An 11,014-nucleotide genomic window follows, 5' to 3' on the forward strand; every position below is an offset into this window, starting at 1 on the left:
TGCTTTTACAAATGAAAGCATATTTTCACCTAACAGTGTGCTGTAAGACTAACTAACAGAAAGACTGTATGTTACATGCTGTTTCTCTCTCTGGTCGGTGGGTGGTGTCGGTGGTGTCGGTGGGTGGTGTAAGCGGTTGGTGTCAGTGGGTGGTGTCGGCGGTTGGTGTCGGTGGGTGGTGTCGGTGGATGGTGTCGGTGGGTGGTGTCAGTGGGTGGTGTCGGCGGTTGGTGTCGGTGGGTGGTGTCGGCGGTTAGTGTCGGTGGGTGGTGTAAGCGGTTGGTGTCGGCGGGTGGTGTCGGCGGTTGGTGTCGGTGGGTGGTGTCGGCAGTTGGTGTCGGCGGGTGGTGTCGGCAGTTGGTGTCGGCGGTTGGTGTCAGTGGGGCTTTGAGGATGAAAGCGATGGTAAAACTCAGTTTGTGTCGTCACTCTTTAGATTTGTTCTGTTTATATTTGACTCCAGTGGAAAACGTTCCGTTAAACGTCTCCGCCGTGTGTCACTTTAATCATTAATGTTTCTGTGAAACAATCAGACAAACTGTTAACGATGAGCTCGTGTTTCGTCTCTTGGTTCAACAAATGACTCGAGGGAGGAAGTCAGTTATAAAAAGCTCGTTGGATAGACGCTGCTCCTATCTGATCAGGCGTGTCAGGAGACGCACAGGGTGGAGGTATTTAAGGGAAAAATGTTCATCTGTTAACGTAAATTATAAAAATAACTTGAGTTTCAAACTACAAACTGACCCAGAGAAAACCAAATGTGATCACCTCCACCCACTGACACCACCCACTCAGTTTCAGAGGAACTGAGCAGTCATCGTGGTTGATTCTGGTTCATCCTTCAGTGGCAGTGTTAGCGAGCGTCACACTTACTGACACACAGATATATGTGTGTGTGTGTGTGTGTGTGTGTGTGTGTGTGTGTGTGTGTGTGTGTGCGTGTGCGTGGTTTCTGGGAATTTAGTGTGTATTCTGTGGAGCTGCTCCTTCAGCCAGGATCAACATAAACAGCAGGAACTCTGCAGACTTCACAGACTCACATCAGTCGTTTGTCCCTGATGTGAACTTTACTTCAGTAGAACCACAGCTGCGTCATCCTCCCACACGTGCACACAGCGCTTTACTTTAGCCATCACGCCCACCCACACGGATTCCCCAGGGGAACTCCGGGAACCAACTCTGTGATTCTCTGTGATCACCAAATTCATCCCGACTTTATTTGGGAAGCTGTGAGTTTGTAGCTGAAACTTCATTTTTCTGTTTCATTTCACAGAGAACGTGAATTTTAACAAGCAGCTGTTAGAAACACAACTTAAACTTTTGTCATCGCAAATGTTTTGATGTTGTGGTTTATTTTTAGAGGATTCGATGTTAAGACAAATGTCGAAGAGCTGCTCTGGTCAATCTCATCTATCGTTCAGAGCGTGAATATCTCTCTGTAGGTTTAATAATTATATCTGAATAAATCGGATTTAAAGGAAAAATACAGCAAATCCCACTGTAGGTCAGCACTATGATGACATCATTAAACAAAGCTACATATTTGTAATATTAAACGTTTGCAGTGTTATTATCTTAAATCAAATCATTTATTCCAATATGATCATCGATCATTAACTTTTATTTTGAAAAAGGTAAAGCCAAGAACTTCCTCATGTTTTCATAGTGAAGATTAAATATATACGATTTTTAGCTTAATAATGTTACATAATAATATGTGTGATCATGAATCCAGTACTGACTCCGCCTCCTCGTCCGCTGAAGACGCAGCGTCCAGGTGAACAGAGCGTGCATCGGTGTTTGGACATGTTCTTATTTTAAATATGTAAATACTTGTTTATGTTATTTATCATGAAACATCTGTAAAAATACAAAAGATGAACTTTTATAAGCTTTACGGCACATTTGTGATGCGACGCTCGACTGACACGTGACCAGAAGAGACGGCGAGCAATGTGAGCCTTCATCATCAGAGGAAAAGCCTGTCGTCATCATCCTCAGTGAGTCTGAACCACTGTAAGCTCACACATTCATGCCTCATAATGCTGACACACACACACACACACACACACACACACACACGCACACACACACACACACACACACACACACACGCACACACACACACACACACACACACACACACACACACGCACACACACGCACACACACACACACACACACACACACACACACACACACACACACACACACATTCTGTACTTCAGTAGAGGTGCAGACTCTCACGCACCACAAAGCTGAAGCACAGATTCACTTAGAGCCTCAGGTGTGTGTCTGCACGGCTCAGGTGTGGCAGCGTAAGCTAACACTGCAGGTCGCTTCCTCCCGTGTAAACATCGCACACGTGCTTAACCTGCCAACAATGGGAGCGTGAGCAGCTCTCACAGGACGATCCTTAGTGTAGAGTGAAGCCTGCTGTGGAATGTGTGTGTGGGAGTGTGGCAGGGAGAGTTTTCCATTTTCCTTCCAGCAGTAGGAAACATCCCAATAAGGACGGCAGGGCGGGTTCTTGCCGCTGACGCTGTGTGGGCGGGGCCTGCTGCCTGATTAAATGGAGCAGTGATGATGAAGGCGAGCAGAGCTCCGACTGTGAGACAAACTGAAGGATGGCGATGCTGCTGCAGCCTCTGTGGAGCTTCGTGCTGGGACACGCCCCCCTCCTGCGCTCGCCCTTCTTCCCCGTGCTCTTCTCGCTCTGCGTCTACCTGTCCTTCTGCCTGCCCTTCCTGCTGCTGGACGCGCTGTCCACCAGGTGGGCGTGGGCGCTCAGGTACAAGCTGCAGCCTCAGAGCTCCGTCAGCTGGTCGTCGGTGCGGCGCTGCCTGGCTCTGACGCTCTACAACCACCTGGTCTTCATCTTCCCGCTCACCGTGCTGCACTGGTACCTGAGGCCGGTGCACCTGCCCGAGGAGGCCCCGCCCCTTCCGCGCCTGCTGGCTCAGGTGCTCGTGTGCCTGCTGCTCTTTGACTTCCAGAGCTTCGCCTGGCACCTGCTGCACCACCGAGTGCCCTGGCTCTACCGCACCTTCCACAAGGTGAGTCCCCGAGGACGATGGCGGCGGTGACGATGTCGCGCCTTTGTTCTTCCTCCGCCTCACGCTCTCTCTCCTCCTGCAGGTGCACCACACCTACACCTCCACCTCCGCCCTCACCGCCGAGTACTCGGGCACCTGGGAGACCCTCAGCCTGGGCCTGTTCGCCGCCGCCAACCCCCTCCTGCTGGGCTGCCACCCGCTCACCGAGCTCGCCTTCTTCGTGGTCAACATCTGGCTGTCGGTGGAGGATCACTGCGGCTACGACCTGCCGTGGGCCACGCACCGCCTGGTGCCGCTGGGGCTGTACGGCGGGGCGCGCCACCACGACCTTCACCACCTCAAGTCCAAGTGCAACTTTGCGCCGTACTTCACCCACTGGGACCGCCTGGCCGGGACGCTGCAGACGCAGGACTGAGCCGCCGTGATGGCGAGGAGCTGACGTAGAGACGTTTTCTATTTATTTATTTCTTCCTGTTTTTATTTATTATGCCACTTCTGAGCCCACCAATCACAGCGCGCTCTCCTCGACTCGCTGCTCCTCTCTGACGTAGAGACGAGCAGTCGGAGCCACGAGAGCGCCGTGAGCCGTCGACAGCGTGAGCGCGTTAACTGATACCGGACAGATGTGCCGATGAGGCAGCTGGCTGCGAGCGGGACAGACGAAAGTGAAACGAGGGACAGAGAAAGAGAGAAGCTGGCGAGGAAGACGAGGAGTCGCGCCGCCGCTGAAGGAGAAGCGCCGCCGCTGAAGGAGAAGCGCGGCGTCAGAGCGAAACTGGAAAGTTTGATTCTGAACTGGAAGTGAAAGTTTGAGCACGGAAGACAAAATGAAGCTAAAATAAAGTTTATGAAGAGAAACACACAAGTCTGTTTCCTGTTTGTGTCCAAAACACACACACAGACACACAGACACACACACACACAGACAGACACACACACACACAGAGACACACACACACACCTGTGCGTCTGTGTGTGTGTGTGTCTCTGTGTGTGTGTGTGTCTGTCTGTGTGTGTGTGTGTCTCTGTGTGTGTGTGTGTCTGTCTGTGTGTGTGTGTGTGTGTCTGTGTGTGCGTGTCTGTGTCTTTGTGTGTGTTTGTGTCTCTGTGTGTGTCTGTGTCTGTGTGAGCTTCAGCAGGAGACAGATCGTTGGTGGAGACGATCTCTGAACGTCACGATTCAAACATGTGTGAACATTCAGCAGGAATAAAGTTTATTGTTAATAATCACAATTATTCAGCACGTCGTCTGCAGAGACGTCGTCATGTTGTTAAAGTAAAAATGGAGGCAGAGCCTTCAGTTTTCAGGCCCCATCTCATCTTAATGACCTTACAGTACCATACCACCCATTAGAGCACTTCGCTCTCAAACTCCAGTCCTGAAACTTTTCCATGTGTCTCTGCTGCAACACACCTGAATGCAATTAGTAGTTCATATGAGCCGCTTGATTCATGCTGCAGCAGCTCATGAGTGAATGAGTAGGGTAGGGGTCGCCACCTCAGCATGCAGTCAAGTTCTAGTCTTTCTGATGACCTACTAATTGTATTCAGGTGTGTTGCCCTCGAGGACTGGAGTTTGAGACTCCTGTCCAAGAGTATTTAAAAGTAGAATGGGAGGCAGAGCCTTCAGTTTTCAGGCCCCTCTTCTGTGGAACCAGCTTCCAGTTTGGATTCAGGAGACAGGCACTATCTCTACTTTTAAGATTAGGCTTAAAACTTTCCTTTTTGCTAAAGCATATAGTTAGGGCTGGACCAGGTGACCCTGAATCCTCCCTTAGTTATGCTGCAATAGACGTAGGCTGCCGGGGATTCCCATGATGCATTGAGTTTCTTTTTCAGTCTCCTTTCTCACTCACTATGTGTTAACAGACCTCTCTGCATTAAATCATACCCGTTATTCGGTCTTTAAGTGACGACGTGATGAATCCTGCTTCCGGGCCCAAAGTAGTCTGCGTTTAACATGGAGTTTGTGTTTTTAACATGTTTAAATTCTTTGTATCTTGTTCTGTTTGATCTAAAAAGCCCCTAAAAACAGTCAGTGATCACTGCCGGCCTCCCTTGGCTTTTATTACCACTGTTCATTTTAAAGCTCAGTGTTTAAACCCTTACGATGTAACTCCAGCCCTGCAGCAGTATATTAATGACTAACCTCGTATTGTGGATGGATTATCTCAGTTGTTCTCCTGACTGAAGTTTGGTCCTTTTACAGCATCCTGCCATGCGATTACATTTGTCTCTAAACCATCAGGAACCATCACGTTAACTTTGAGTGGAAAGAAGTTAGCGTTCATCCTCCAGCGTCACTGTGTTTATGCTAACATAGCTGTGTCGCTAGCAATCACGTAGCACATCGTTATATACCAGCTAGCCAAACTTCAGTAACCCTACAAACGTCACTGCTGTTTAGTTTTGTCTTCATTTATGTTGGAAGTGATAACAGAGCTGTACGTTTTGTTTCCCAAACCCCGCAGTCAGGACATGCTATATTGTATTTAGATAGAAGCTAGCGAGCTAACTTCCTGCTAATTTCTAACTCCGTTAAATGTCATAAATTCTGTTTTCATGGATGCCTGGATGTTAAACTTAATTGTTACACCTGGTAAAGCATGTCTTTATCCCGTCTTCCTTCTCTCACCCCGACCGGTCGCAGCAGATGGCCCCGCCCCTCCCTGAGCCTGAATGAGGCGCGTGCACAGAGCTGTCACTCAGACCTGATCTCTAAACATTTAAAGAGGATTTGTTTCAATCATATCAGGCCCTTGTTTCCCTGATATGATTCACCAATAAAGGAAGAGACAGGTAAGCGCAGGAATGTGCTGCAGCATGAGTAATCGCACACTGAACCGAGCGTGCTCCTCTGTGACCTGCTTCGACCTGCCTGACTCCTGAAATGTCAAAGGTCGCCCTCTGCACACGGTGACGGACCAATCAGCTGGTCAGAGGACAATGATGAGAGCGATGAAGGCGTCTGCAGAGTGCCAAGCACCAGGTTACCTGACCGAGAGCGTGTGTGTGTGAAGGTTGCGTAAGTCTGCAGTCGTGTCTCGGCAGGCCTCTTTGTGCTTCTCTGCAGAGCACGTACGCCATTCGTCACCCATGTGGAAACTCTCTGACGACAGCTGAATGGTTGAATCTTGAATTGTTCCACTGCTCACCCCCGGGCTGCTCAGAGGGGGCGGGGTTTGTTAGAAGATGCCAGGTATTTTTAGCTTTTTTTCCCAGTAGGTGATCGAGCAGGTTTTTAGTGTTTTTTTAGCTTCTTCCCATCGTCCTTTGTCCTCGTCTTTCTCTTTCCCGGCCCCTCATCCACTGTCCTGCCTTTTCTGATTTTAAATAGATTGAAAATAAAAATGTAAAAAATAAATAAAGATCAAACAAACTATGACAATCAGGTGGACCAGTATGGCAAAGCCGCAATGATGCACTTGGGAAGAAAATCTGCTGGGCGATTGCTCCAGTCCGGACAGATGGCAGTTCCTGTGATCATTTTCAGCTTCAGTGTGAAATATCTGAAGAATCGTTGAGGGTTCTGGGACCAGCCCCGGAGCAGGAACCAGTTCACATGCTGGCAAAAGGACGCACTGTCACTACCCGATCCGTACCGGCAACCCGATCGGTTCTACGCATGCACAAATCTTACGTCATTTCCTCTCTTTGCCAACATTGCGACAGTTAATGTATTTGAGTGACACAGTTAGCGCCCAGTTAGCTCCTAGCATTTCTCAACAGCTCTGCCTCCTTTTCGACTACCGGGACATTTAAACAATGGATAATCCGTATACAAACAGAGAGCGTTCCCCGAACAACAGCGCTGTAAAATAAGAAGAATGGCGCCTAATCACAGAGTTAATAATACAGACTTTGTAATATGTCACGTGAAGATTCAGCAGCCAGATTAAGTGTTTACTGACAACTGACAGTGATAGCGGACATCATCATCACTATTCCAGTCAATCCTCTCCACACAGACAAGCATAAACACACTCGACTATCACTAAATCAAATTTAACACACGTTTGTAATGACGCTAATTCAGTTTACAATAGGGTTCATTCACTCGGTCAGCAGGGGGCAGTATCCTCGTACACTGGGGAGTAAACTGCCATTAAACGAAACAGAAGAAGAAGAAAACACCTGCACATGCGCGGTACGGATCGGGGAGTCCTGATCCGTAACTATCTTTTTTTTTTCATTTTTGTCTACATTATATTAAATGTTTCATTATTGGAAACACTTTCAGAGATGCTTATTATTCTTAACATCTTAACTGATACTCTGACCTGTAACTATCGTAAAACGCTTCGAGCGGAAGTAGTGGCCTTTTGCACATGCGTGGTACCGATCGGGTTTCCGGTACGGATCGGGTAGTGACACGCACAATGAAGCCATTGACAGTTCAGAGTGCGCCTCCTTAAAACCTCCCCTGTGGAACCACAAAGCACGGATCCACACAGTTCCACCTTTGTTCCATCCCAGAGCTCTGGGATCTCGCTGCTCATTCTTTCAGGCGATTACGGCTGAGCTGCTCCGTCCAGAGTGCTGGAGTCCCGCCATGAAGGCCTCGCCTATAACATGACCTTTAAATGGTTTGTACTGACGGCTCACACTGTGGCTCAGTGACACGACCGTCGAGCTCCACAAACAAGAAGCTCCGAGCCTGCAGTTCCTCTACCATCCAGCAGAGGTGCTCACTTCTCCGTCGTAACAACTGTGAGCGCTTAAACTCTGTTGGAGTCTCTGACTGACAGGTGTGTGCATTCTACGTTGGGTGAGTGCTGAGTGTTTGTATATGTGTGCATGAGGGTGGGAATGCATGTCTGTGTCTGTGTGTGCCTGTTTGTCTGTGTCTATATGTCAGGTCGGGTCTTAGACTCCACCTCTCTGGGAACTCCCAGGCCCTCCAAGTGTGGAGGCCTATCTCCCCTCACCACACTCCCTGCCGGTGACTGATGCCCTCAGGGGTCGGTGCATTGTTGGTTCTTGGTGTCCGGGGCTGGGCGCTCAGGTCATGTGCCAGCTCACTCCTGGTGGCTACTTGGCGGGGCCTGGCGCCTGCTGCTCAGTCAGGCCTCTTCCGGGGCGCGGAGGGCCCTCGGGCCTCCGGCCTCTGTGCCTGCGGCTCGGTTCACTCTGGCACAGCTGGCTGCCGGCGGAGCCGACGAGCACGCCGGTGCAGCCCCCTCTGGTTTCTGCCCGGTGGCTACTGGGTGACCCCTCGCCTGGGTATCCTCAGCCCTTCCCATGAAGGTGGCACGGATGCCCCTCCGGTGGTCCTCCTTGGGCTCTTGCACTCTGGGGCCTCTGGATGTCTGGGGCCTGGATCTCCTCCATGCCTGCTTCATGCCCTGAGGGACGGAGCTATGGCTCTCTACATCCTCTTGCAGACCATTACATGGGGAAACCATTTGAATACAAGCGCGCCGATCCACACAGGTGTGCACACAGGTGTTCACTGTTTGTAGACTTAAATCACACCTTTCTTGGCTGCTACTTCAAAGCACATTGTGCGCTGTCTGTCCTGCGTGCTGCACAACAACATTCAATATTTAGTATTTACTGCTGTTTACACTTAGCTAGATTAATGCGATGGTGTTGTGTATAGTATGTTGCTTTGTTTTGTTTTGGTTTTTTTGCTTGTTTTCTATTCTTTTTCTCTCAACAGGTGATCCCGGAGATATTTTTTTTTTTTTTCCCCCCTTTCTCACTGTCCCTCTCCCCTTCTGTTTTTCTTTTCCTTCCTCTTTCTTTCTCCCTTTCCTATCCCTCACTCATGTCTGTCCCGTCTGTAACAACTGAAAATAAAATAAAATAAATAATAAAAACAAAGGTCGATCAAATGGACCAATACGGCAATGCCATGATGATCCATTTGGCAAAATAAATCCATTGGGTCTCCTTGTTGGTCTTCAGACAACAATTCTGACGACTAAAGAACCAAATGGGACAGGCAAAAAAAAAAAAAAAAAAAAAAAAAAAAAAAGGTGTGTGCATTTACCTGCACGCACACAGTGACAGGTGATGACGCCACATTAAACTGCAGCCAGCTGTCAGAGGACTCAGGTCACACCTGCACGCTGTTCACCCACAGGACGGGAAACCACGGCTCTGAGAGATGATGCTTTTATTCAAACAGCCACAGCTGGCTGCAGCTGCTTTCCTCGGCCAGGTAAACCCTGACAGCCCAGCAGGTTAAAGCCTTCAGTCCAGCTTCCTGTTTGTGAGTATGCTCAGAGTGACGCTGGTGTCTCAGATTCAGTGCTGCCTCTTACTTCCTGTGGAAATCCACAGGAGAAACACCAATTTTCTTCTCTGACCAGAACTGAGCGACTTCTTGGAAACCACCCATGGAAAGTCCACTTGTCCGTTACGACAGCGTGCCAGGCCATGAGGTCATCTTTCTTTCAAAACACAGTACAATGTGAGGCGTTTCGTCCACGCCCAGCCTTATCCCAGCGCCGGGACTAGAAGGAACTAGCTTCAGTGTTTCACGCAGCAAGCGTGGGAGTTCCTCAGGAAGCTCAGATAATCATCATAACCATAACATGTCCTTCCTCCAACAGCTCCTGCAGCAGCTCGTCCACTTCCTGTGTGGGAACTCCAAAACAAGCTTCTTTGCCGACACATGAGGCTAAATCCAGCCCAGCCCATCTTCATCATCGATCTTCATCCTGACTTCCTCTGTTATGATGTGATGACAATGATGATGATGAGGAGGAGGATCATGAGGATGAGGTTGATGAGGATGATGTGAAGATGATGATGATGGTGGTGATGAGGATGAGGATGATGATGGTGGTGGTGGTAGTGATGAGGATGAAGATGATGATGATGGTGGTGGTGGTGATGAGGATGATGATGGTGATAATGAGGATGAAGATGATGATGGTGGTGGTGTGATGAGGATGAGAATGATGAGGATGATGATGGTGGTGATGATGAGGATGATGATGGTGGTGATGAGGATGAAGATGATGATGATGGTGGTGGTAGTGATGAGGATGAAGATGATGATGATGGTGGTGGTAGTGATGAGGATGAAGATGATGATGATGGTGGTGATGAGGATGAGGATGATGATGGTGGTGGTGGTAGTGATGAGGATGAAGATGATGATGATGGTGGTGGTAGTGATGAGGATGAAGATGATGATGATGGTGGTGGTAGTGATGAGGATGAAGATGATGATGATGGTGGTGGTGGTGATGAGGATGATGATGGTGATAATGAGGATGAAGATGATGGTGGTGGTGGTGTGATGAGGATGAGAATGATGAGGATGATGATGGTGGTGATGATGAGGATGATGATGGTGGTGATGAGGATGAAGATGATGATGATGGTGGTGGTAGTGATGAGGATGAAGATGATGATGATGGTGGTGGTAGTGATGAGGATGAAGATGATGATGATGGTGGTAGTGATGAGGATGAAGATGATGATGATGGTGGTGGTGGTGATGAGGATGATGATGGTGATAATGAGGATGAAGATGATGGTGGTGGTGGTGTGATGAGGATGAGAATGATGAGGATGATGATGGTGGTGATGATGAGGATGATGATGGTGGTGATGAGGATGAAGATGATGATGATGGTGGTGGTGGTGTGATGAGGATAAGAATGATGAGGATGATGATGGTGGTGATGATGAGGATGATGATGGTGGTGGTGGTAGTGATGAGGATGAAGATGATGATGATGGTAGTGATGAGGATGATGTGAAGATAAAGATGATGATGATGATGATGATGATAAGGATGATGATGATGGTGGTGATGAGGATGAGGATGATGACGATGATGATGAAGATAAAGATGATGATGATGATGATGAAGATGATAAGGATGATGATGATGGTGGTGATGAGGATGAGGATGATGATGATGGTGGTGATGAGGATGAGAATGATGAGGATGATGTGAAGATAAAGATGATGAGGATGATGATGAAGATGATAAG

General features: G+C 48.6%; 1 protein-coding gene across 1 annotated transcript; it reads left to right on the forward strand.

Moving 5' to 3' along the window:
- The first annotated feature begins 2,616 nt into the window (after positions 1-2,616).
- ch25h (cholesterol 25-hydroxylase) lies at positions 2,617-3,909 on the forward strand. Its single transcript, XM_006793368.3, has 2 exons — positions 2,617-3,056; positions 3,139-3,909. The coding sequence occupies exons 1-2, from the start codon at positions 2,628-2,630 to the stop codon at positions 3,469-3,471; spliced, it is 762 nt and encodes a 253-aa protein (XP_006793431.3). The 5' UTR covers positions 2,617-2,627; the 3' UTR covers positions 3,472-3,909.
- Positions 3,910-11,014: the final 7,105 nt, after the last annotated feature.

This window comes from Neolamprologus brichardi, chromosome 8 (assembly GCF_056152115.1).
Source record: "Neolamprologus brichardi isolate AB-2024 chromosome 8, ASM5615211v1, whole genome shotgun sequence".
Lineage (NCBI taxonomy): Eukaryota > Metazoa > Chordata > Actinopteri > Cichliformes > Cichlidae > Neolamprologus > Neolamprologus brichardi.